The sequence below is a fragment of the Talaromyces marneffei genome, chromosome 7 (assembly GCF_009556855.1).
Source record: "Talaromyces marneffei chromosome 7, complete sequence".
NCBI lineage: Eukaryota > Fungi > Ascomycota > Eurotiomycetes > Eurotiales > Trichocomaceae > Talaromyces > Talaromyces marneffei.
In genome coordinates, this window is record NC_072354.1 from 1,048,735 (window position 1) to 1,074,041 (window position 25,307).

The 25,307-nt window shown below is 47.6% G+C and overlaps 10 protein-coding genes across 10 annotated transcripts; 7 read left to right on the top strand and 3 right to left on the bottom strand.

Annotated features, from left to right (window-relative positions):
* Window positions 1–8: 8 nt before the first annotated feature.
* On the top strand, window positions 9–325 carry EYB26_009039 (uncharacterized protein; the record flags this gene model as incomplete). Its single annotated transcript, XM_054268290.1, has 2 exons — window positions 9–39; window positions 96–325. 2 exons carry the CDS (start codon window positions 9–11, stop codon window positions 323–325), a joined length of 261 nt encoding a protein of 86 aa, XP_054124265.1.
* A 183-nt stretch (window positions 326–508) lies between these two features.
* On the top strand, window positions 509–1,114 carry EYB26_009040 (uncharacterized protein; the record flags this gene model as incomplete). The annotated part of the gene is made up of 3 exons (XM_054268291.1): window positions 509–738; window positions 801–807; window positions 863–1,114. The coding sequence occupies 3 exons, from the start codon at window positions 509–511 to the stop codon at window positions 1,112–1,114; spliced, it is 489 nt and encodes a 162-aa protein (XP_054124266.1).
* A 1,214-nt stretch (window positions 1,115–2,328) lies between these two features.
* EYB26_009041 (uncharacterized protein) lies at window positions 2,329–5,435 on the top strand (the record flags this gene model as incomplete). Its single annotated transcript, XM_054268292.1, has 2 exons — window positions 2,329–2,364; window positions 2,433–5,435. The coding sequence occupies 2 exons, from the start codon at window positions 2,329–2,331 to the stop codon at window positions 5,433–5,435; spliced, it is 3,039 nt and encodes a 1,012-aa protein (XP_054124267.1).
* Window positions 5,436–6,128: 693 nt separating this feature from the next.
* Window positions 6,129–7,895, bottom strand: EYB26_009042 (uncharacterized protein; the record flags this gene model as incomplete). The annotated part of the gene is made up of 2 exons (XM_054268293.1): window positions 6,129–7,498; window positions 7,562–7,895. The coding sequence occupies 2 exons, from the start codon at window positions 7,893–7,895 to the stop codon at window positions 6,129–6,131; spliced, it is 1,704 nt and encodes a 567-aa protein (XP_054124268.1).
* A 278-nt stretch (window positions 7,896–8,173) lies between these two features.
* Window positions 8,174–10,135, top strand: EYB26_009043 (uncharacterized protein; the record flags this gene model as incomplete). Its single annotated transcript, XM_054268294.1, has 3 exons — window positions 8,174–8,569; window positions 8,635–9,029; window positions 9,115–10,135. The coding sequence occupies 3 exons, from the start codon at window positions 8,174–8,176 to the stop codon at window positions 10,133–10,135; spliced, it is 1,812 nt and encodes a 603-aa protein (XP_054124269.1).
* A 485-nt stretch (window positions 10,136–10,620) lies between these two features.
* Window positions 10,621–15,101, bottom strand: EYB26_009044 (uncharacterized protein; the record flags this gene model as incomplete). Its single annotated transcript, XM_054268295.1, has 4 exons — window positions 10,621–10,889; window positions 10,945–14,629; window positions 14,682–14,858; window positions 14,922–15,101. The coding sequence occupies 4 exons, from the start codon at window positions 15,099–15,101 to the stop codon at window positions 10,621–10,623; spliced, it is 4,311 nt and encodes a 1,436-aa protein (XP_054124270.1).
* Window positions 15,102–16,356: 1,255 nt separating this feature from the next.
* EYB26_009045 (uncharacterized protein) lies at window positions 16,357–18,191 on the top strand (the record flags this gene model as incomplete). Its single annotated transcript, XM_054268296.1, has 4 exons — window positions 16,357–16,644; window positions 16,694–16,851; window positions 16,909–17,446; window positions 17,496–18,191. 4 exons carry the CDS (start codon window positions 16,357–16,359, stop codon window positions 18,189–18,191), a joined length of 1,680 nt encoding a protein of 559 aa, XP_054124271.1.
* A 427-nt stretch (window positions 18,192–18,618) lies between these two features.
* Window positions 18,619–19,720, bottom strand: EYB26_009046 (uncharacterized protein; the record flags this gene model as incomplete). Its single annotated transcript, XM_054268297.1, has 2 exons — window positions 18,619–19,237; window positions 19,317–19,720. The coding sequence occupies 2 exons, from the start codon at window positions 19,718–19,720 to the stop codon at window positions 18,619–18,621; spliced, it is 1,023 nt and encodes a 340-aa protein (XP_054124272.1).
* A 905-nt stretch (window positions 19,721–20,625) lies between these two features.
* On the top strand, window positions 20,626–21,837 carry EYB26_009047 (uncharacterized protein; the record flags this gene model as incomplete). The annotated part of the gene is made up of 1 exon (XM_054268298.1): window positions 20,626–21,837. One exon carries the CDS (start codon window positions 20,626–20,628, stop codon window positions 21,835–21,837), a length of 1,212 nt encoding a protein of 403 aa, XP_054124273.1.
* A 455-nt stretch (window positions 21,838–22,292) lies between these two features.
* On the top strand, window positions 22,293–23,189 carry EYB26_009048 (uncharacterized protein; the record flags this gene model as incomplete). Its single annotated transcript, XM_054268299.1, has 2 exons — window positions 22,293–22,327; window positions 22,388–23,189. The coding sequence occupies 2 exons, from the start codon at window positions 22,293–22,295 to the stop codon at window positions 23,187–23,189; spliced, it is 837 nt and encodes a 278-aa protein (XP_054124274.1).
* Between the last annotated feature and the right edge of the window lie 2,118 nt (window positions 23,190–25,307).

Genomic DNA, 25,307 nt, shown 5'->3' on the forward strand with positions numbered 1-25,307 from the left:
TTTCCCGGATGAACGAAGATTCACAATTCGATTGCGGCTGTAAGTCTTCTTTCTCTTGTTCAATTCAAACACTTCTGACAGAAAACAGAGCCAAGACATAACCACCCAAGTCATGGTCGGCTTCCTCCTCGCCTTCGTCGTCACTCTCCCGCTCATGTTAATCCACACCTCCAAGATCCGCCACCTCTTCAGCCTCAAAGCCGTCGTCTTCCCCATCGCCGCTCTCGGCGTCGTCTGCTGGGCCATGAGCGCCAACGGCGGCGTATCCGCGGGCGCCTTACAAGCAACAACTTCAAAACCTTCTTCAACTGCAGTCTTTGCCTGAGGTATTATTGGGCAATTCAATGCCGTCATGGGCGGAAACTCAGCTTTGTTGGTCACCGTACCCGATCTTGCGCGATACTCCAAGACCAAGAACGCGCAGCTATAGGGTCAATTACTGGGGTTACCCATTGCACAACTAATTTGTGCCGCGTTTGGAATAATTACCACTTCTGCTGTGCATACTATGCGGGGAAAAACCATCTGGAACCCTTACGATCTCCTGAACGGGATTCTAGATCATTCCTATACCTCCAGACACCGTGCCGGTGTGTTTTTCGCTTCGGCTTCATTCGCGTTTGCGACGATGGGTACCTTGCCCTTTGCTGCAGATGTGATCTGTCTTGCACCGAAGTATGTGAATATCATTCGGGGCCAGTTTATTTGTTTGATTCTTGCGTTCGTGATTGTGCCTTGGTATATCCCCTCCCTTTTCCAGCTTGCCTTCATTTGTGAAAACTGGATGCTAATTCTGATAGGCGCATCGTCTCCTCTGCAAATGGCTTCCTGAGCTTTCTTAGCGGTTACTCCGTTTTCCCAGGGCAGTCTCGTCTCCATCATGACGGTCGACTACTTCCTCATCCGCCGCGGCAACCTGCACATCAGCGAGATGTTCACCACGTCCAGGTCTGGTCGGTACTGCTACACTTATGGCGTGAATTGGACCGGCGTCGCCGGTTTCATTGCCGGATTCTGTCTCCCTCTTCCAGGGTTCATCCAGAGTTTTGGTACTGTTACCACCAACCCTGCCGCCATATACATGTATAAATGTGGGACGGATCTACATGTCTAATAATGTAATGTCCCTGAATAACATGAAACCCCTAGCCATTAGAGAATCAATCAGGGTTTGTCTCTAAACTCTCATCCAGGTGGCTGTATCCAGGCTGCGTATACTAGCGAAAAGTGTGCGTTACCAATTTCCAGGATATACCCGATTAGGTATGACCTTCCCAATGCGGAAGTATCTGTACTCCGTACACGAACCCCTTGTACTTGTAGGAGCAGTTAGATTCTTGCAATGTTCAAGAACTGCGCACGCGTACTCGATAGAATATAGTGTAAAATGCCAAATGGCGTAAATCGCCGCACTGTCCCAGCCCGAGTCAAAAACACTTGAACTGATCCGGAGGTTCGGTGTCAGCGATGGGATAGACTGATGTACCTAGACATCTAGCCTCATTTTATATGTTGGGAATGCTTATGGTCTGGTCAAGACATGTGCTATGACTTCGACAGTCAGGGTCCGTTCCCCTTTATTGACTTTAAGCATCTGCCTAGTCTTGTATTGGTATAGAGTTTGTAGAGGGCCATAAATGGGCCGCAATCAGGAACGTGTTCAGCCATGACGGCAGCAGTGGTCGAATGATCATGATGTCTGCCATCACGCGGCGGTCTGGTCATCAGGCGGGAGTCATTTAGATGCTATTTGAATGTAACAACAGATGATGGCGTTTCCCTCAAGTCTCGAAATCTGAGTGCTGATTAATAAGATCGTCGCTCATAATAGTTAGGTAAGATGGGGCCTCGGTACCTATGCCTCGTGTACCGGTACGGTGCCTCTTGTGCCTGTGCCTTTTACCAATAGGACTCGCGCCTCGGTTTCACACGTTCCAGAGATAGCGTCAGTAAGAATTTCCTGAATAAGTTAATATATTAGAAATCATACTACGTATAATACCAAAGAAATAAGTTAGTTAGATGGCAAGAAAAAGTCAGCACAAAAGAGAAGAGAGAAAGCGATTGGGCAAAAAAAGAAGAGCTAAACTCCGCGCGGCTCCGGGTCAGCCGTAGGAAGTCTGCCTCCGTCATCCCCGTTGTTGCAACTTGGTCAAAACATACCAGCTGAAAGCTTTCTCAGCTTCCACGTCGGTTTCTTTCTTTCTGTTCTACTATGTCAATGCTGCCATCATTGGAATTTATGTCGATTTACGTATCACTTGAAGAAAAACTGATAACTAGCTTGATCTCCCGCCAACCTGTCTGACGACGGGGGATTTGTTCAGCATGGCGGGAATGGAAGAGCTGGAGATTCACAGCAAGGTAAATTCTGAATCGCGCAGCCTGGATAACAAAGAGAGCTATGCAATTGTTAAACACTTTTAAAATAGTCCTACCTCGTGCGATGGGTCAATGTCAAAGGTGACCACACAATCTCCTGGAGTATCCAACCACACAAGAGATCCATCAACTTCGGCATCTTCAAACATCTCGGCCAGTCAACTCCCTCCAACTCATCCGCTACGACGACAACGATAAACCCCGATTCCCAAAGCGTCTTAGATTTATCGTCCGACAGTCCGCCCGCCTCCGCCGTGATCGAAAAGCTCCGTGGCGCCGGGTTGAAGCCAACACAATGGGTAGGAAAATGCGAAGCCGACAAGATCTCCCAGGGAACGTATGACGTGCCCTTGAATGAAGGCGGGAATTATGCGTTGGTCTTCGATAATACTTTTTCCAAAACAACCGGGAAAATGGCGACGTTTGTCCTCATGACATATCCTACTGCCACGCCACCGCAGTCCGCCCATCAAGTTCATCCGCCGCACGCGTTGGGAACCGTAAACAATATGGGAGCACCCGGGAATCGCGTCTCGCCCAGATTACGACCTACAAACAGTTCAAATACATCGATTGATAACCCGCGTCCAATCACGAAAGGAGGTCGTTCCATGTCTGGCGGCAAATCAATCAAACAACGTCCATATAGCAACAGCGTGTCATCCGTCAATGGCGCGTCGGGTTTGGTGCATACAGGAATATTGCAAAAGCGACGCCGAAAGCGACACCAGGGCTGGGCCCGTCGGTTTTTCTCGCTTGATTATACGTCGTCCACACTGTCGTATTACCACGACCGCAACTCCTCGGCGCTCCGCGGCGCGATCCCGCTCAGCTTGGCCGCCGTGGCAGCCAACGCTGACCGACGAGAAATCTCCATTGACTCTGGAGCTGAGATCTGGCATCTACGCGCTATCAATCAGTCGGATTTCGCTGCCTGGCGAGCTGCGTTGGAAAGAGCGTCGAAACAAAGCAAAGAGGACAAAGCAACAAGACCCGCAACGCCAACGTTACAGGTACCCGGGATTTCAACTTCGCGCACTCTACCAAATCCCGCCGAGGATCAGGAATGGGAACAAATAGAACGTCTGGTTAGCAAAGTTTCAGGTTCCAGGGATGCGGTGCGTCGGTTGGCAAAGGATACCGACCCCAAATATTTCAGTTCTTCTGCATCTTCTGGGCCTATAGTAGCATCAGAACGACGAGAATCGCATAACCCACAGTTTCAAGGTAGCCCGGCCGATGGATCCCCTGTGAATGGAGAAGATTATTTTGGTGATATTCAACAGAAACGGCCTTTCTGGAGGCGCAAAACTAGCGGCAATACTCCTGGAAGTGGTTCTAAGCGACAGCTGAATGGTACAACACACTTGGCTATGCCTAGCCCGTCGAGTGACGCATTCCCGATCACCGTTACAGAGGATCGCAAACCCAGGAGCGTTATCAGCCATCATACAGACGGAGATGAAGATATTCATGAAAATCTTATGGCTATTCTTCGCGATCTCGACAAGACTGTTATAGAATTCACCAATCTGATTGCAGAGAGCAAAGAAAGACGAAACCCCAAGATTCTGGCAACCAGTTCACGTGTTAGCATAGACTCTGAAGGATCACAAGAATTCTTCGATGCCGAAGCCGGCCCGACATCCCCTCTCCTCACGATTCAACATGATAGCGACATCGAGGCGGAGAACGAAGATGAAGCAGAGGATGTTGATGATGATGCGCTTTCATCTTGTAGTGAAGGCGACACTCGGAGCGCTTATATGCGGAAGGGAATTCGCAAGGAAAGCTCTGCAATATTGTTCCCGGCCAAACCAAAATCATTGGCTCCTCTACCTATAGACAGCGTACAAAGACGGAAGATCATTCCCGCTCCAACAGTACCACCACCAAGTCTTATAGGATTTTTGCGCAAGAACGTTGGAAAAGACTTGTCAGCAGTCTCCATGCCCGTGACTGCCAATGAGCCTTTATCCTTGTTACAGAGAGCAGCAGAATGCATGGAGTATTCACCCTTGCTTGACAAAGCGGCCAGTGCCATCGACGGCCTCGAACGACTTGTCTATGTAACAGCCTTTGCGCTCTCCAGCCTGTCCACAAACCGCGTCAAAGACCGCGCCGTCCGCAAACCTTTCAACCCTCTGCTTGGTGAAACATTCGAACTCGTCCGCGAAGACCGTGGATTCCGCATGATCGTGGAGAAGGTCTCTCATAGGCCAGTCCAACTAGCCTATCAAGCCGACAGCCGTGACTGGAGTTTGACGCAATCACCAAAACCCACGCAGAAATTCTGGGGCAAATCTGCTGAAATCAACACAGACGGTAAAACGCGACTAAGCCTTCATTCTAGCGGTGACCACTTCAGCTGGGGTAACGCCACCTCCTTCCTTCGCAATATCATCGCAGGCGAGAAATACGTCGAACCAGTGGGTGAAATGGTAGTCGTAAACGAAACAACGGGCCAAAAGACAATCAGCACTTTCAAAGCTGGAGGCATGTTCTCAGGACGAAGCGAAGAAGTCGCCGTCAAAGCCTTTGATGTCCACGGCAACGAACTCCCGTTAGGGTTAGCGGGCACATGGACTAATTCCCTGCAACTGACTGAACACGGTTCAACCACAAACAAGACAATCTGGTCCGTAGGCCCGCTAGTCGACCAAGCCTCTAAACGTTATGGATTCCCCATCTTCACAGCCACACTCAACGAAACCACCCCCATTGAACAGGGTAAACTTCCACCCACAGATTCAAGGCTGAGGCCCGACCAGCGTGCTTTAGAGAACAACGATGTCGACACTGCGGAAGACCTCAAAGCCAAACTGGAAGAGAAACAACGCGAACGAAGGAAGGAGTTAGAAGATATCGGCGCCGTATATAAACCGAGATGGTTCTCGAGGGTTGATACTTCCGACGTTTCATCAACGGCTGAAGGCTCCGCTGGCAGTGGCAGTGAGGAAGTGACTTGGAAACTCAAGACAGGCAAAGATGGGTATTGGGAGGAGAGGGCGAGGGGGGAATGGAGTGGGGTTGTGCCTATATTTAAGTTGTAGACATGTACCTGTCACTATGCTAAGGTATAATAGAAGAGATGGGAAAGGAGGAAATGAGGAAATGAGGAAATGAGACGCATTTGTTGCATAGTAGATCAATGTTTTGATTGGATTTGGCTTTGTAGATTTTTATATACCCGGACTTTATTGAATGGTTCTATTCTCCTCTCTATAACTATATAGCATTTCTAAATGAAAATGTTTACGGTTCTTTCACATTTGACTCCAGCGTGCGGTTCTAACTCGATTTAGTGGTGTTGACGTTGTCTACGTCCGTACAGATAGTCTCTCAGGCAATCATTCTTATGACAGAAATCCTATTCGTGATACTCTGGAGTGAGTTGTCTACCCAGATATCTGGAGAGGTACGTTATATAAAAGATTATACCGTCGTACTGTTCAAATGTTTCCCGGACCCAACTGCTTTTTGCATGGGACTTTCATCGGGGTAAATAGAAACCTAGTACTCAGGTAGCTCTAGGAGCTTCAAAGATTCAGTTAAAGCTGGTTTTAGAGGTAGCAGTCTCCTCAAAGCTATCTATACGGCTGGTCATGTATGGTACATCCCTTGTCAACTAATTCTCAATCATTAAATCCAGCATTACTAGGTAGAGATGAAGGTCGATGATTTCCCCTTCATCTTCTTCTGTGTATTCACAATCCTATACTTTCTCCGACAAGCATCTCAGCTTCTTAACAAATGGGCGGAAGGTCGATAGTCAGGAGTTCTTCTGGAGCAGCTTCATCTTGAGATGATTGCCCTGCCGTCATCGGCAACCCAGATTCTCTCACACGAGGGAGACCCCGTTCAGATTCTGTATCCGTACCATCAACTTGCACTTCTTCCATTTCCTTCATCCATTCTTTCAGCACATCCATAGGAGGAGTATCGCTGCCGCTAATGCCACCGCGGCGCTTGATATCGCTGTCGCCACGATCACGTTGGTGTCGGAAATGAACACGACGCAAATGCGCGGCTGCATTATACATTGCTTCATACTTCTTGCCGTTCTTACAAGCTTTGCAGTTGGCAAGGATGTTTTTGTCCGGAGAGATATCCACGCACACCCAGAACTTGCGGATCACTGTGTGAGCACGCTCAATGTGACGGCGCAACTCATGCTCTCCGCGAAACCCTTCAGGATGGTCACTGCAAAGATGACAATAAGTCCGCGTTCGAGATCGACTATATGTAGACGTTGCTATGATATTCGCACGTTCTTCTTTTATTGGTCTGTTCGAGTCCATGATTTTCATCGTTTCATGTTCATTTTTATCGTGTAGAACTAGGTCCTTCTTCGTATACGCAGATGACTTGTTGTCCTTCCTGTATTGAGACAAGTTATTTGATATCGGCTTTGCTGGTTTCATTTCGGTCTCATTTGAATCAGCGATTTTCTTTCCCTTGGTCGTATCGAGTCCCGGATGACTTGCTAGAAAATATAGTTCATCTGCATGCTGGGGTAGATGCAACTCAAAGAATTGCGGTGGGTCTCCAACGCTCTCCCAGCAAAGAGGGCAGGTGGAATTAAGATCATTGTGTAGTGTCCAGACTGTAAAGTATGAGACCAGGGTGTCGCGAATAGCTCTCCCCATTAGAACCTCTGGCGTTATCACGTTGGAAGGGTCATGCTCCCGCTCTCGCATATCCAAACCTCCATTTAAAAACCAACCAAGCTGCTGAATAAGGTCTTGATGAGCCAATGGGAACTTCTGATGCAAGTAGTCAACGAACATTTCGCGCCGTACTTTAGAAGTTGGCATTTCCTCGTACTGGTTGGCAGAGCGGCTGTCCAGGTCACTGACAGGATATTCAAACATTGAGTCGAGATCGATCAAGCACTGAGTTTCGGTCTTGATATCGGCCACCATATCTTCCAATGAGTCTTCGTCTAGTAAATCTAGTGTATCAAGACAAGGAGCGATATCCCCACCCTCTAGACCCTGGAGTCCGTCTTGAACAGCGCGTAACATTTGTTTGGCTTCGTTGATGAGCAAAAATAACGTATACTTTGGGTACAAGTCGTTCTTATGCATACGCGAAGCGAATCGGGGGTGAAGCCCTGTTCAAAAAGATGACTTTAGCCCTGCAAATGAGGTAAAATTGCCTGATGATAGAAACATACTATTTCTTAATGTCTCGCTAATTTGGATCAACGGCTCCAGAGTCATGCTTTGCAGCAACCGGGACTTTTTCAATAGCTCATCGAGATTCCCATCTGCCACGCCATATCCCTGAGCCCAAAGAACAAGCGAGCTATAGCTGCTTTCGAGACCACGGTAGATGTGTTGTGGGAGATCTCGGTCCAAAGATGCTCGCTTAAGGAGCATGAGATAGAACTTCGTGCACTCGGTGTATAGATCAGCTATGATATTTCTTTTTTTCGGTACCTCTGCCAGGCAGTCGATGCTCATCGGCGGCGTAAGCAGTGCTGTTAGAGGTTCAGGAAGCAATGACATTTTGGAAATGTGCTGGTATTGCTTGATGCTCTCAGCATAGGTTCGAGGATCGTTAACTCTATATACAGGGAAGAACGAGGCCGTGATAATCTCCAGCCTGATTCTATTTGCATGCACAGCCACCCATCTCAGCCTTGTGGTCGCCTACTTGCTTGTGGCCTTGTGCCAGCCTTTTCAACCCCGCCTGTGTGTTTTTTCAACCTTCTTTTGATAATGTGATAAAAAGGAAGAGGAACCTCAATGAGATTTCCAAAACCTTTTGGGCCAGCACATCCATCATGGCCGACCCAGTATCTCTCGTCACCGGCCTTGTGCCGCTTATGGTCACCGCTATCAGTGCCTATAGTGCAATATATGCTCAGTTCAAAACCTATCGCCAATACTCAAGAGTTTTGCTCCGCTTAAATCGGCAATTTGAAACCCAGCATCGCCTTTTCCTTAACGAATGCCACTTTCTACTACGAATGGTTGTTAGCGACGAAGGCACTATCCGAGCTATGCTCGCCAATTCGCAACATACTAAGTGGACTGGCGTGCATATCAACCAGCAATGGAAAACGTGTCTAGACAAGAATTATGATACTTGTTTAAGAATCGTGGAGGAGATCGATGAAAAACTGACAGAACTAAGCACGGAACTGAGTCGGTTTGACTCCATTCCAGCACAACGGCAGGTATGATGACGAGATTGTGCTTTTACTCTGTAATTCAGAATAATGAGCTGATGATAGCGACTTAGGATATAACTACACAAGCTAGGTTAAACCGGATACAATCGGCCATTAAGATGTCATTCAAGAAGTCCGGGTATGAACAACTGATCGAGGCTCTGCGTATGGCCAATGCGGATTTGCAAATACTACGCAAACATCTCAAAGAATTCCAGAAACCTCCACGCTATCAAGACAGTGCTTCGATAAGCCGAAGAAAAAAGCGACGTCGCGAAGAGTGTACTCAGTATGAATCCATCAGACATGTCTCTCGAGCGCTGCACGAAGCGCTGACAACATCGTGGTCCTGTTCCCAAACCACTCATCTTGCTCATTATGCGAAGTTGTTACTGGATGTTTCGGTCAACCCCCAAGTCCATCTAGATTTGTTGATATTATCTGACCGTAGCCCTCCACAAATAAGGTGAGTTGTAGTCCCCTCAGCTTGTCATTCCGCATTCATGAATTCGGCTCAGTTATATTAACACCTAATTCCGAATTTCTTCTAGACTTGAAAATTTGGTGCGCTTGTCAGTTCGTTCGTATAGCCAGGCATACGAAGCTCCCGAATCCTTTGTTCCAACTCCAGCAAGTGCAGCAGAGGACCAAGAAATGATAACTGGAGAGTCCTCACACCGTCCAACAGAACAAGCTATCGAGCGAGCTGGGAAAACCCGTAAACTGTTCTTGACAGATGATATTTCTGTCAGGTCTCTTGAAGAGACAATGCCGCAGTGGCGTGACTACGTGGATCTTCGCAGCTCGTCGGATATTTGCTCTGCTCTGGCCCGGCCGGCACGACCATATCAGGAGCTACAAGGAGAAGAAACCTGTATTGGATATATTGACACAACCGCCGAGAAATACCGCCACCTTTTCTTCTCCGGAAACACTCAAAAGAGCGAGTCAGTTCAAGTAAAATCCCAAGGCGAGCTGGCACCTGTGTATGAGTTGTTGAGCCAGCCTCTGGATAATACTCTGACAGTAGTGGATCAACTGAAGCTAGTGCGTACTTTAGTTTCAGCAATGTTACAGTTTCATGCCACTCCTTGGCTGAATGAATACTGGGGATTGCAGGATATTGGCTTTTTCCGATGTGGTGATGAGTTCTCAGATGCTTCTCTACGGTCCCTGCATGTCACGACGGGATTTTCCTCGGAGAGCCATGATGATCAAGTCTGTATTGACGCAACAGAAGATTATCCTAAGCTCAATATGTCCACGGTCATTGAAGATGCTAAATTCCAATATGGCATCCGCAACTTGCCATTGTACTGTCTAGGGGTCGTCCTACTGCAGATTGGACATTGGGCGCTCGTTGATGGTGGAGATATTGGCCGAATTCGAAGACTTGCAGTCCAGTCATGTAGACTCGGGCCTAGGTACAAGAACATCGCACAAAGATGCCTCGATTGCGACTTTGGGTTTGGGAATGACCTTTGCACGCCCCAGCTCCAACAAGCCGTACAAAGCAGCGTCTTGGACGAACTCACCGATATGATTGATAGTCTTGATATTAGCAAGAACTGAGTGCATGTGTCAAACTTGGACTTAGCATTTAGTAGAATTAAAATAGCCCAAGGGCTTCATACCGTTTTGTATTCATGTTTCGGTCTTTATCTCAATATTAATATTCTACAAGGCTCACTCCGTCAACGCCAGCCTCGTCAGCCTGATTTGACCATCTGTTGTTTTTTCTCTTTGGAGAAGGTATCCGGACTGGAATTTCCCAAGATTTTTGCAAAAGTAGTGCACTAGCTTTGACTCAGTGAAGTCAGTGGTTGTTGATACTTGAGGATAAATGATCATAGTATTCCATTTGAAGATTATGCTAGCTTGCGCCGATGAATAGAAAAATAAAACGTGAAAAATACAAAGATTGAAATGTAGGAGTATAAATCAGCCCAATGCAAAATTCCTTTTCCCATACTCGGCTTAATGTTAATGAATTACAGTAATGTGCAAATTTGCCTTGGAAAAGGACATGATATAAAAAAAAGTAATGACAAAAGAAATCACCTGCGAGGCAACCCCTGACCAACTCGGCCCACTTGCATATTTGTGAAAAGCAGTTTGAATCCATTGCACAACGCACGCATATCGGGATAAGGATTGCGTTGCAACTCAAAACCTTGGGGAATGACTTTGACATTCCAACTCTGTAGTGCTGCATTTTGTCCTGCTTTGAAGCACAGGAAGAAATATCCAGGGTACTTGGGGTTGATGCAGAAAGCGTAAACGGATCGTTTGGGATTTGCCATGGTGTACGTAGTCAGCCATTTTTCTAGAAAAACTGTTAGTCCACTGGCTCAACTCAGCAAATGAATGAAAGAACATACCTGTATCCGCCTTTGTCCCGCTTTGATACTTTTCATGAGACATCATCTCGTCGACCTTCCTGGCCATCGTCTGCACGTGGCTGACGATCAACTCGTCTAAATCGCTGTACGTGTATTTTCCGCCAATCTTCAAAATTCGACCAACTGAATATTCATTCTCTTTGTCCAATTCCAGAACATCAATGTGTTGGTAAACACTATCAGCAACTTTCCATGTGACTGTGAGATGATCAGGTCCCTTCGAAGACGGGCGGATAACACAGTCGCCCCGGTTCATTCCTCCCAAGTACTCCTCCGCCTGTTTTGAGTTGTAGGCTCGGAACAATGGATGTTTGATGACTCTGACGAATCGACTTTCCGTTTTCGCCTTTTCTTGCAGAAGCTCACGATCTTCCTGCTCCTGTCGATCATCCCATTCACCGCGATGCTTCTCTATCGGTCGCTGATATCCTTTGCTGACCTTGTCTTCACGAAGTGTCATGTTGCATTGGAATGTTTTCTTGTTCAAGTACAAGATCTTGCCCTGAACGGATTGGTGAATCTGGAAAAGAGCTCTTGGTGGTATATCATGCCGGTCTGTGATATCTGACTCGGACACAAGTACTTCAACTCCACAATCGAGTTTTCCTTCGATATGGTCCTGGGCAATTCGCTTGACGGACATTGGAACAACCATACCTTCGGCCAAGGTTTCGTTTGTCTCGCCTGTGAGCATAGTGAAGATTTCGTCTGTGGTCGGGAAGACGAATGGTTTCCGGAGCTCTTCATAAGGTTGTTGCAACTCGGCACGGATAGTCTCTAATGTCGCTCGCTTCCGCTGGTTCAGATTCTTCTCCAACTGCTCGGCATATTCCTCCAAGATCAAGTCGTTAACACGATCTTGAAGATCGTCTTTGAGGAGCTTCCGAACAATAGCACCAGGTCCAGACTCGTCTGTCTCTGCCTTGATATCCTCTTCATCAAGTTCTAATGCATCAGCGGCCATCTTGCGAGCAATGTCATAGTCTTCAGGATGCACACGGGTGTTATCCAAAGGATCAGCGTCCGTCTCTACATTTTCCCAGTCGAGGTAAAGGAAGCTAGCACAATTGTTCCAGACTTTCACGCCCATAGCAGGGTACTGTGCTTCAACACCAAGTAGTTCCACACGATTGTTGACGATGCCACCATTCATGTTGACGATTTTAACCAAATGCGAAGCTTTTCTCGGCCCTAGACCACAGACATATTGGAGAAGATTCTGTGTTGCCGGATCGCTCACAGCCTCATTGATGTCGACACCGCACAAATTTACCATGTCAACTAGAGCGCTCTCCAATTGTTTTGCGACAATGTCTTCGGCTAGATACCTCTGACCAGGTGTGAACTGAATAGAAACCAAATCTTTGCCAAGGGCTGCGTATTCTTTCAACGGGTTCTGGAGGTATCGAGCAATACCGCAACAATAACTCGTGAGGTAATTTTGTTTGACTGGGAAATCGACTGTGGCTCGCTCGCTATTGGCGTATAACTGTGCTGTTTCGTCATTCACCATAATAACTTCCAACCTGTCAGCGACCTCCTTTGCCTCTTTTCCTTCACCGACAGTGTATGGAGCAGCACGGAGGTCCTTGCGGTCAACGAGATCACAAAGTAGCTTGTAAAGCTTGCGAGTCTCTGGGGAGCGACCTGAAACAGCAATGACGTCTGGAACGCGACGACGAACCAACTCGACGAATGCAGCAACGTCCTCTCCATCTGGAATGCCACGCTCCAAATCTCCAATTTGCAATTTTGCGAACTTTCCGTTCTCTTGAGGCCGGCCTTCTTCTTCAACCCAGACCCAGTGAATGAAATGGTCTCCATTCACAGGAGCATCACCGTTAGAAAAGGCAAGCACTCGAGGAACGGTACCAAGAACCATGCCTTTCGGCTTGTAAGGAGCTTGGTCTAGTTTATTGGAGAATACTTCGCGCACTTCCTTGGTAACATGATTTTCGCAATTTTGTCGAATGTTCTCCTTGACACTACGTGTCATCAGTTTGACAAGCCGGCCAAGGGCGGTATCAAGAACTTCACGTCTCTCTCTGTTCCAAGCATCAGCAACATCACTCTGACTGTCTGACTCAATATGGCTGTATAAACTCTGACGATAGCGCTCCAAGTTCTGGAAGGTGACTGTTACGTTGATCAATCCTTCCTCTTCGGCCTTGAGCATGCTCAAGAAAAGTTCTGGACGTCGAGCAATATCTGTAAGTTGCTGGTTGCGCAAATACTTGAATTCATAGTATGGATGTTGCTCGTCGATTCGGCGAAGACCCTTTTCTGTTCTGTAACAATCCACAACACCATTCCTGTAGCACTGCTCACGGATGACTTTTCGCATTCTTGGGTTCATCACCAACTCCTCGACAAACATAGCCTTGGCAGCTCTAAGAGCGCTTGTTGAGTTGCTATAATCAGTATCCAAAGCGGTATCTGCGAGTTCTTCGGGTGGTTTCTCGGGGTCCTCGGTGTATTGTCCTCGGCGATTTTGAGAAACGGCTTGAGCAAACGCATCGGCAGTAATACCGAAAGAGCGCACAAGACTATAGACATTACTCTTCCGAATTCTTTCAAAGAAAGTATTGGCGCCCGCTTTCCGGCGAGTGGTCTGACCATTCGTCTGTCCATTGACTTCGCCATCCACTTCACCGTTGGTCTCTTCTGAGATTAAAGAAAGATCCTTGATTTGAGGACCATATTGGAAATGCAGATATTCTTGAACATCCTGTAGTTCCTCCATAGTAGTCGCAGCGGCAAGCATTTCATCCACTATTTCATCCTTGACGCCGATTTCTTGCAGGCGATCGTACGTCTTTTGTAGAGTATGTCGTTTATCAATATAGGCTCGGAACTTCAGATCGTGTTCAAAAATGTCCCACAAGTCGTTCATGTTAAGCAGTTTCTGAGCTCGGATGACGAACTCTGGCGCATCAGGATTGCCCGGATCGGGAGAAGCTGGAACCTTGGCGGCATGAATCAAATAGTCTTTTCGGTGTTGGAAGATAAAAGGCACTTCGAAATCATCGGTCACCATAAACTCAAGCACTTTGGCAACAGCGCGCTGAAACGGCTCTTGTAGGTTATCCTCAATGACGTGTTGTTTCCTCAAAAGCATCAAGTTTGAAATCCAGACGGCTTCTTCATGGAACTCTTCGTCGGAAAGAACAACCCCTTTGTATGGCTTTCGTGCAATTTGATGGCGCTCTGGTTCGTCGGCAAAGCGAATCTCGTTATCCTCATCAGTCAACATCTTCTCGGCCAATAATGTCGGCTCGAAAACATCCTTCAAGTCGAGGTGTTTTGTTTCTTCCTCTTGTTGCTCTTCTTCATCTTCCTCCATCTCGAGGGCAAACAGGTAGTCGGTACCATCACCGAAAGCCGCACGCATATCCTCCAGAGCATTTTCGTCGAGACCGGTGGCTTCGGAGATGGCGAGGCCGGATATTCCTTTGCGAACGGGATGTGCAATTTCTTCGTCGTCTTCTCGGCGCTGACGTTCCTCATCGGAGAACTCATCTTCTTCGATAAAGTCGTCCATTTCTTCGTCGCGACGGCGGTGGCTGACCCTTCCATAATCTGCTGCTTCCTCTTCTTCATCCCAGTTAAAGACGTCGGCGGGTCGGTCTGATTTGTGACCTCGTTTGAGACGTTTAAATTTTGACTTCCTAGATGTTAGATATCCCTCATATACAAAAAAAGGTTATCAGACATACCTCAGTAGACTGAGGCTGGAAATCTGGATTCTGCTCGCCGATGAGTTCTAGATCTTCTTGATCGAGAACGATTTCCTCTCGTTCACGCTCCTCTCGTCTGCGCTTCTTTCGTTCTCGGCGGCGCTCGGCGCGTTCCTCGATTTCTTCATCTTCGTCGACGATGAATCCTTCTCGAACCTGGATAGTCAACATGTCAGCGCGCGAGACTTTGACGAATGTGCAGCGTTGATGCCATCTTACTGCGCGAGCAGCCTCCTCGTCTTCCTCTTCTTCATCGTCCTCCTCGCTGGAGTCATCGTATGTATTAGGTTTTCCGGTACTCGGACCTCTTATTGGCTCGCCAGTCTCTTCGTCGAACTCCTCGTCATTCTCCTCATCATCCAACAGCGCCTCACCCTCTATCAAGTCTCTGGTGCTCATGTTGATTGTTGTTATCAATCAAAGTTCTTTCTTTGTGGAATACGTTTGATGTCGCGGAGGTATCTGAAGCTCGCGGCCCTCAGATGAGGTGATGGGAGACGAGCTGTCAGGTGAATTGGTGGTGAGCTCACAGCTGGAGGGCAAAACTGGCAGCTTCCTTCAGTTGAAGCAACAAAAAAGGCGCGACTCCGGTGTGGCGGGTGCACTAGACCGAAGAGAGATTAAGTGTGGCGCAGGAGTCCATTGGAGGCTGGGAGGATGTATGGTTTCTGATTGGCTAGTCTCCACTGTATAGAGTCACGTTTCTATTGTTTAACTATTGCCATTTTGAATTAACTATAAGTCTTGGTGATAATGAGTCGGCCATTCACTCTCTTTTTGAGTTCGTTATACCCGACTTCATAGATACTGCCTCGATATGGACAGTGTTACCGCTACGGAATATTCACGGTGATGGATAGTAGTACGGAGTATACGTAGTATGTAGTACTATGTAGTAGAATATAGATATTACATGCTCTAACTACCACATTGAAGCTAATCACAACCAAGGCAGAGCAAGACTGAGATGCTCAACTATTCGTCCTCATGCAATTTAATCCCCGCCTCCTGACACATAGCCCAGGTTTCACATCAGTTGTATCGGCTTTCCTGCCCGACTTCGTCTGGTTAACCTATTTGATAACAGATCGAGCGGGCTTTTCCCATCGGCCAGTACTTTCGCGCCATCAGTAGACTATTGTATTATTTGTATTTCAATATTGACAAATAGAGCGAATTATCATTGTTCCTGGAACCGCCCAGGCTCAGTTGGCGTGAACAGCTTTCGCCGCCCCAAGCGCACTGATTGGCCCCGCTGCATCTTCCACTCATCCATCACTCTGCATCCTTTCACTCCTGAATAATTCTCAAGTGTGTGTGTGTGTGTGACTGCCACTAAAAAAAAGACTCGGCCTTTTTCTCTTCTAGCTTTTCATTATACAGGGAAGCCTTCAAGCCAGGCTTGTAAGTTTGCCTATATTTGTTCCAAGAAGAAAGGAAACATCAGGGGGAAGCCCACCCTACCCAAACCTGTCCTTCTTGAGTATCCATTCCCCCGCAATGCAACTCGACGGAGCTTCCAAACCACCTCACCGCTGATTTACTGACTGTGATATCTCTTGGTCATAGTTACATATTTATTTTATATTTCGAAAGTCGCCATTTTCTTCCTATCGTGCGTCCAGTCGCCGCCGTGCGGCCTCCAATCACAACCATGGCGGACGCATTCAAACCTCGTACCATGAAACGCAAGAATGTCAAGGGACTCGCCCTCAATTCCACACCAAAGCCAGCATCCGCCCCATCCGAAGGCGATGCTCAGGTCCCTGGGGCGGTCGGAAATACAGAGAGCACACGGTCAGATACACTGGAGATTGGGCTTGAGTTCAAGCTCGATTTGCGCAGTGAGGATTTGGTGACTTTGAAGGAGGTCGGCGCAGGAAATGGCGGTACAGTCGCCAAGGTTATGCATGCCACGACAAAGGTCGTTATGGCACGAAAGGTTGGTCATGTCGCTCGGCCGGAGAAGTTCATGTCTAATACTCCGTTAGATCATTCGTGTCGATGTGAAAGAAAACATCCGCAAGCAAATCCTCCGTGAGCTCCAGGTCGGCCACGACTGCAACTCGCCTTATATTGTGACATTTTACGGCGCCTTCCAGAATGAGTCGCGTGATATTGTGTTGTGTATGGAATATATGGACTGTGGGTGCGTATTTCGAAGCCTTACGTCCGGGTTACATGCCAATAATACTGACATGTGAAGCTCTCTCGACCGCATCTCCAAAGAGTTCGGACCTGTCCGTATCGACGTCCTAGGCAAAATAACCGAATCAATCCTTGCAGGCTTGGTATATCTATATGAAAACCACCGAATCATGCACCGCGACATCAAACCGTCGAATGTCTTGGTCAACTCCCGCGGAAACATCAAATTGTGCGACTTTGGTGTGGCTACTGAAACAGTCAACTCCGTCGCCGATACTTTCGTCGGTACTTCGACTTACATGGCTCCGGAACGTATCCAGGGAGGCGCATATACTGTTCGGTCTGATGTGTGGAGTGTTGGATTGACCGTGATGGAGCTTGCCGTCGGACGATTCCCGTTCGATGCAACCGACTCGGCCGCCGGCGATCGAGCCAGTGCAGGGCCGATGGGAATTTTGGATCTTCTACAACAGATTGTGCATGAGCCCGCGCCGAAATTGCCCAAGAGCGATGCTTTCCCTCCTATTCTGCACGAGTTTGTGGCAAAGTGTCTGCTCAAGAAGTCCGAGGAGCGGCCGACACCGAGGGAACTCTACGTAAGTCGTATCATCATCCTAAGGAAGAATGTCACTAAATAATCAACAGGACAAAGATGCTTTCCTGCAAGCCGCCAAGCGGACGCCAGTTGATTTGCAAAAATGGGCTCGGAAGATGATGCACGCACAGGATCGTCACTCATATCTCGAACCTCCCGCTCCAGCTTCCCTCAAAACGGCAACGACGACAACATCTAGCAGTCCTTCTCCGGATATGACACCTCGAGACACACCTGCTACTACCGTGTCTGCTGCACCATCTCACCCTACTCCTACATTTGGAGATATTCCACTCCGAAATGAGGTGACTTCGGCACATAAACAACATTTCAGCCCTTCCTCCCACCATATCCCTACGTCCCATCATGGCGACTATAGCAACCACAATCAGTACGCGCAACAGCAACCACAGCATGCATCGCATAATTCTAGATCGTCGCAGTCTTCTTCAAGACAACAATCTCCTTATCTGTCTCTAGAACATTTGTCTCTTGAAAGCGAAGAGGCTCGCAACGGAAGAGGCCGTTCCCCACGCACCTATTCTGGTGAACCTCGATCTGCAATTGATCCACCTTCTCGACCACATTTCCCTCGAGCATTGAGTTCTAACCATCAGGGCGGATTACATACCGCTACGTTACCTATGGGAGCTGCTCCTCCACCATCCGGACCACTCCCGCCTCCTCCGCAGTCCGCTGGAGAAGCGTGGCGAAATCAGTACAGAGCGCGAGAGAATATGACCTGATCTCTCGCCGATTCATCACATCAACAAAATACCCTTTTGTCCTCATGATTCCGCAACTCCGAATACGCATCCCAGTTCTCGCGGCATACTCTGAACCTGCATCATATGGCGTTGTTGAGCTTGCTGTCTTTTGATTTTACTTTCCCTTCTATATATCCCCCCTCCCAAGCAGATAACATAACATCAGCAACGTGACGTCACCTTTTCTCTTCCTCTTGTTTATAACGTGAACCCATGTATTTACACGGTTGGTTCTTGACTACGCTCCTGTCTACAGATTTCATTATATATCTAGGCCTTGGCTTGTTGTAGATGAATCTATTGGTTAGAATGTGTATATTCTCGTAATTGAAGAAAGAAAGAAAAAGTAAGCTGTTGAAGTCTATTGTGTATATACTTCAAATCCAATTGATGAATGACTTTCAGGTTAAAGAGAACTCTTAACAACCTCCACCAACAGCGTAATCGCATCCCTCCCAGCCTCCAAAACCGCATCCATCGCCAAAAACGGATGTGGCATCCCCTTCATAACATGCACTTCTGCCTTGACTCCATTTTCCTGTAGTTTCTTCGCATACCCCTCCCCCTCACCGCGGAGCACATCCAACTCACCAACTACAACAACAGCAGGAGGCAACTTCGCCCAGTGGCCGTCTTCGTTGCTATATAACAACGGCGAAGCTTCAGGGTTACCCCATTCCTTTTCGTCGGGCAAGTAATGTTTGCGATACCACATCATCTTCAGCGCGGGCAACGCAGCGGTAAACTCGAATTCCTTCCATGCCCAGTTGTTTTCTGGGCTGGCGGTGTTGTCGGTTACGGGCACGCTGAGAGCTTGTGCTACAATGTTGATTTTTCCGGGTCGTTCGAGGAGGGCTTTGTGTGTTAGTATGGCGGCTAGGTTGCCACCTGCAGAGGAACCGCCGACGCTGAGTTTTGATTTGGGGTTGATATTCAAGTGGGTGATTGTTGAGGGGGTGTGCAGCCAGATGAGGGCTTCCCAGCAGTCATGCACGGCGGCTGGGAACGGGTTTTCGGGGGCAAGGCTATCCAATTATCAGAATAATGAATGATGGACCAGTTGGATAAGACAAAGGAAATGTGGATGGAGAAAGGGAAACAAACCGATAATCAACAGTAACAACCACAATACCCGCCCTCTTGCAAATATTCGTACAAACCGTATTCTCGGTATTTATATTCCCCAACACCCATCCGCCTCCATGCAGATACAGCATTACGCCATATCCGCCTTCGGGAGCCGGTTCTTCGGGCGTGAATACTCGCACCAATACATCTGGTCCCTGGGTTTCGACGCGCTTGACGGCGATGTCCTCTGTTTTGCCGACTGGTAGCACAGGGCCGCCGCCGGGGAGTAGCACGCCGGATGTGCGCGAGGCGGCGATGGGTTGGAGGTGGACTTGTTGTTGGTTGATGATGTATTGGTTGTAGAAGGCGGCGTATTCAGGGTGGATTCGAGATGCAATGGATGAATGGAGGGGGTAGGGTGGTTGGGTTACGCCGGCCATTTTTGTCTTCCTTCTGTTTTATGCCTACGGAGTTGGTTGAAAATATCCCAACGGCAAGACAAGATGATTGTAGGTAGGTATGTAGCTCTATAAATCCGGACTGGAAGAAATTGGTTTATGTTAAAAAAAGGAAAACAACGTGTTTATCTAAATAAACTAAACCAAATCACCCCTCACGGAACTGAAAGAGAAAACAAGGAAAGTAGCGCAATCAGAATTGTCCACACAAAAGCCCTAAGTTATCTCAGTGCCAATCATGTAACGAAATCAGCTTCATCCCATCGGAAGTCAAGTCTGGGTGGGCAATGTCCACGCTTGCACGGGTTAGTACTAGAGTGCAACATTCAGACAAATCGTGGAAAAGGCCGAAGTGTAAGGATGAAGATCATTTGACTATGTATGCAAGCTACTCATGGATCTATGTGGTCCACGTCTTGCGTGGGATGGTATACTTGTTTACTGCGAGCACTCATAGTACAACGGATTGCCGAATGCAGAATTGCGGGGTGACAGAACATATACATATCAGCTAGCAGTTAGATACAATTCTTCTAGATTCTTTACAAATTCCCACTCTTACAGTCAAATTGAGAATCTATACCTTTAACCGATATTCCAGATTCTTCTAAAATGAAATCCAGCTTACACTATCTACCCAGTATCCACATGCACAGGTACCTACTCCACTCTTTATCTTATATTACAGGTTTGTATCCATCTTCAACGGCAGTACCCTACCGGCATTTGACGAAACTATACTGAAGGTGAGAGAGAGGCAAAGTGACCTGTTTCGACTGTCATTTCGAAAATTCGACTGTCATTACAACAGCCGGTTCGACGACCAGCTGGGGATGGCGGACGCGATGGTGGAGGAGCCGGCAACAACGCGCTCGGGACGCGTCGTAATGCCCTCAACAAGGGCCCGAGAGGCCTCGGGTAGCGACAATATCAGCGCCGTTAGAACGTCCAAGAAATCAATGACCCAAGTGGAATTAACAGCGGTAAAGAAAGCCGCTGGCCTTATTGAGGAGAAACAGAGCGGAAAAGATGGAAACAGGGACATGCTTAAAAAGATAGGCCAGTACCTAGAAAGCACCTACCAAGAGGTTAAAGGACTGAAAGAAGCCCTTATCAAACAAGAGATGATGATCAAGGAACAGTCTGAAATGATCCGGGAACAGAGCAATACAATTCAAGCGCTGCAGACCCAAGTAGAAGCAATCCGAAGCCAAGCTACAGAAGATTACAAGCAACTCCAGGAACAGCTAGACACTGTCGCAAGTACTCCGGCTATGACAACATACGCGGCTGTAGTTGATAGACAGCCCAGTCATCAACAGGATACACAGCTAGTACCCCTAGCCCGTCCTACATTAGTTAATACGCTATTCTGCACAATCGACACGTCCCGGGTCGGAGAACAAGACAAAGCGAAGACCCAGATAGCCAATATAAGACAACAGATCGAAAAAGAGATGCGTGGGAATGAGGAAACAGAAAACTGGCGGTGTGCAGCAATGATCAAGGACCCAAAAACTGCAGACCGGATCAAGGTGGTTTGCAGACATGAAGACGAGATGCAGCAGATCAAAGAAGCCGCCCAAAAGATTGAGATACCAGGAATAAGAATCCTACGAAACCAGCTATATCCGGTCAAAATCGACAATGCTAACCGGACAGCAGTATTAGATGCAGATGGAAATATCTTATCAGGGACAGCCGAAATCCTGGGGAAAGAAAATAACGTCAGCATTGCTAAGATCTCTTGGCTTAGCAAAAAAGACTCCAACAAAGCATATGGATCTATGGTAATATACGTTACCAAAGCGACGGAAGCCAGACGTCTGATAGAAGGCAACTATTTTGATATAGCAGGAGAATCCGCATATACTCGGGTCTTTGAACCACAAACAGGACCTGCTCAATGTTATAACTGCCAAGAGATGGGGCATAAGGCCTTTTCCTGCAAGAAGGCTCAAACCTGCGCTAGATGTGCAAATAAGGGACATCATCACAGCACCTGCCAGGATACAATTCTAAAGTGTGTTCCCTGTGGAGGGCCTCATGAGTCATTCAGCAAAAACTGTCGAATACGCCTTATACAGTCTCATGCATAGATCATTTCGCGTACTACAACTCAATGTGGGCAAAAGAGATATGATACAACAAAGCTTAATGAACGATAACGAAATTAGAGATTATGGAGCGATAGCAATATCCGAGCCATACGCGCGGATGATTGAGAAGACAATGATAACAAGCCCAATGGGACACAGCTACTGGACTAAGATGACACCCACGGAGAGACATGAAGGAAGATGGCCAATCCGGAGCATGCTATGGGTTCGGAGCGACATTGAGGCAGAACAGATCCCAGTAAAATCCTCAGATCTGACAGCTGCGATACTACAATTTCCAGATAGGGCAGTACTGGTGGCCTCAGTCTATGTGGAGGGGAACAATGAGGAAGCACTAATATCTACAACTAGGCTACTACATAGCCTAGTGGTAGACATACGGGGAAGAGATGGAAAACGGATGGATGTTCTAATTATGGGAGACTTCAATCGGCATGACCAACTCTGGGGCGGAGACCAAATATCTCCAGTAAGACAGGGGGGAGGCTGATGCTTTAGTTGACTATATGACCGAACACTCACTCCACAGCCTTCTACCAAGAGGCACAAAGACATGGCATTCAGGGGATACAGAAACAACAATCGACTTAGTCTTAGCATCGACGGAGCTAGCAGAAGAGATGGTTAAATGTGGCATACACTATACAAACCATGGATCAGACCACCAAGCTATTGAAACAGAGTTTGATATATCAGTCCCGGATCGACCTACCACTGAGAGATTGCTCTGGAAGAACGCGCCTTGGACAGAAATTAGAGCTAGAGTCACTACCAGCTTACAAGGGGTTCCCCTGGACGGCTCAGTCCAGCTGCAGACGGATCGCCTGATGATAGCGGTCACAGAAGCAGTCTCAAAACTTACACCAAAGGCAAAACCCTCACCATACGCGAAACGATGGTGGACGACAGATCTAACGCAGCTTCGCCGTATATACACATACTGGAGAAATCAGGCTAGATCGCGGCGTAGAGCAGGATGTATAATCCATGAGCTCGAACAACAAGCACATAAAGCGGCAAAAGAATATCATGATGCAATCCGGAAACAGAAGAAGATACACTGGGAAGATTTCCTTGCTAATGATGCAAATATATGGCAGGCAACTAAATATCTAAAACCTAATAGCAGCTCATTCAGCGACAAAATACCACCATTGGTAAAGGCAGATGGATCTACTACCAAAGATAAAGGAGAGCAGATGAAAGAGTTGCTTGCTACATTTTTCCCACCATTACCGACGAGAATAGAAGATGAGGGAACTCGGCCACAAAGAGAGCCGATACACATGCCTGATCTCACTATGGAGGAGATTGAACGAAAAAGTCTTTGAAGCTAAGCCATGGAAAGCACCCGGAGAGGATGGCCTCCCAGCAATGGTATGGAGGCAGCTCTGGCCAGTGGTCAAAGAAAGAGTATTCCGTATCTTTCAGATATCACTTCAAGATAGCGATCTCCCTTCCCAATGGAGAAATGCTAAGATTATACCGCTAAAGAAGCCGGCCAAGAAAAATTACGCGCTGGCTAAAGCATGGAGACCAATATCATTGCTCTCCACGTTGGGTAAAATACTGGAAGCGGTCGTCGCGGAAAGGATATCATACGCTGTCGAAGAGTTCGGCCTGCTGCCTATAAACCACTTTGGAGCAAGGAAGAGGCGCTCGGCAGAACAGGCACTTCTATTATTGCAAGAAGAGATCTATAAGGCCTGGAGAAATAGGAAGGTACTAAGCCTGGTCAGTTTTGATGTCCAAGGGGCATATAATGGAGTCTTCAAAGAGAGACTGCTGCAGAGACTCAAGGCAAGAGGAATACCTGACCAAATAGTTCGATGGATTGATGCTTTCTGCTCAAGACGCACAGCAAACATCCTGGTTAATGGATCTACAAGCGAACAACGGGAGCTACCACAGGCAGGCTTACCACAAGGATCACCACTGTCCCCAATACTATTCCTGTTCTTCAATGCGGATTTAGTACAACACAGGATAAGTGCCTCCGGAGGAGCAATTGCATTTGTGGATGACTATACGGCATGGGTATCAGGCCCATCAGCAGAAGTAAACCGGGCTAGCATACAAGCCATAATCGACAGAGCCTTGGATTGGGAAAGACGAAGCGGGGCAACATTTGAATGTGATAAAACGGCCATAGTTCACTTCACCCGGACGGCAAGCCGTTCAAGCAGCATACCATTCTTGATTAAAGGCGAAATAGTCGAACCAAAGGAAAGTGCAAAGATTTTAGGAATAGTGATGGATTCCCAGCTACGGTTCAAGGAACACATTGCCAATGCTGCTACCAAAGGACTCACGGCAGCCATGGCGCTGAGAAGGCTAAAGATGACTTCCCCACGGTCAGCAAGACAACTATTTAGAGCTACAGTAGCTCCAGTGACAGACTACGCTTCTAGTGTCTGGATGCATGCCTGTGGAGCAAGGGGAACACAATATTTAAACAGAATACAGAAACATGGAGCTATTGCAGTAACGGGGGCCTTTCGGACAGTAGCAACTGCTGTGGCTGAGGCAGAAGCAGGCATCCAGCCGTTCCACAATCGACATATGGAGAAAGCTATAAAACTACACATCGACATCCAAACACTACCTGAATCAAACCCCCTAGTCAAACTAAGGACTATCACAACCCAGAGGTTCAGGTCTCCGCTACAGAGGATAGCTCGAGCCCTAGAGACAACAACAACAACCGAGCGGATAGAAACTATCCAAGCATTCACAATATCACCATGGACAGCGCGTATACAAACGATACACGAAAAAGACGGGGAACAGACCATTCAAATTGCTAAGAAGGCAATTGGTATCCTAATTGCCACAAGTGCATCTGCTAGATCCGGAATAGTGGGTATAGGAGGCCATATAAGAGACACCCAGGCAGACAATAATGGAACCGACATATCCAGCTTCTCGATCACCCTGGGCAAAAGGACAGAGCAGAATCCTTATACAGCAGAACTAGAAGCGATGGCGGTCGCCCTAGAACGAGTCCCTCCTGGGGCATGCTGTAGATGGATATCTATCCTTAGCAGTAATAGATCCGCAGTGGCAGCAATCAGCCAACCCCGCCAGCAATCTGGTCAAGAAACCATCCAGCGGATATATAAGCAGATTGAGACCTTATACCGGCGAGGAAACGCAGTAAATGCAATCTGGATACCAGCACATGCAGATATCAACTTGAAACAACGAGCAAAAGCTGAAGCACAGAAAGCGACAGGAACAGAGCATCTGCCGGAGAAACAACCATCCCAAGCTAGATCAACTGCTATCAGGCTCGCCCTTGCGGAACGGCAGCTAGAATGGACTCTCCCAGAGAATGTTGGTAAATACTCAAAGGCTGTAGATGCAGCTCTTCCAGGAAAACATACAAGGAGCTTGTACGACAGATTGAACCGGAAAGAGGCAAAAATCCTGGCCCAGCTTCGGACAGG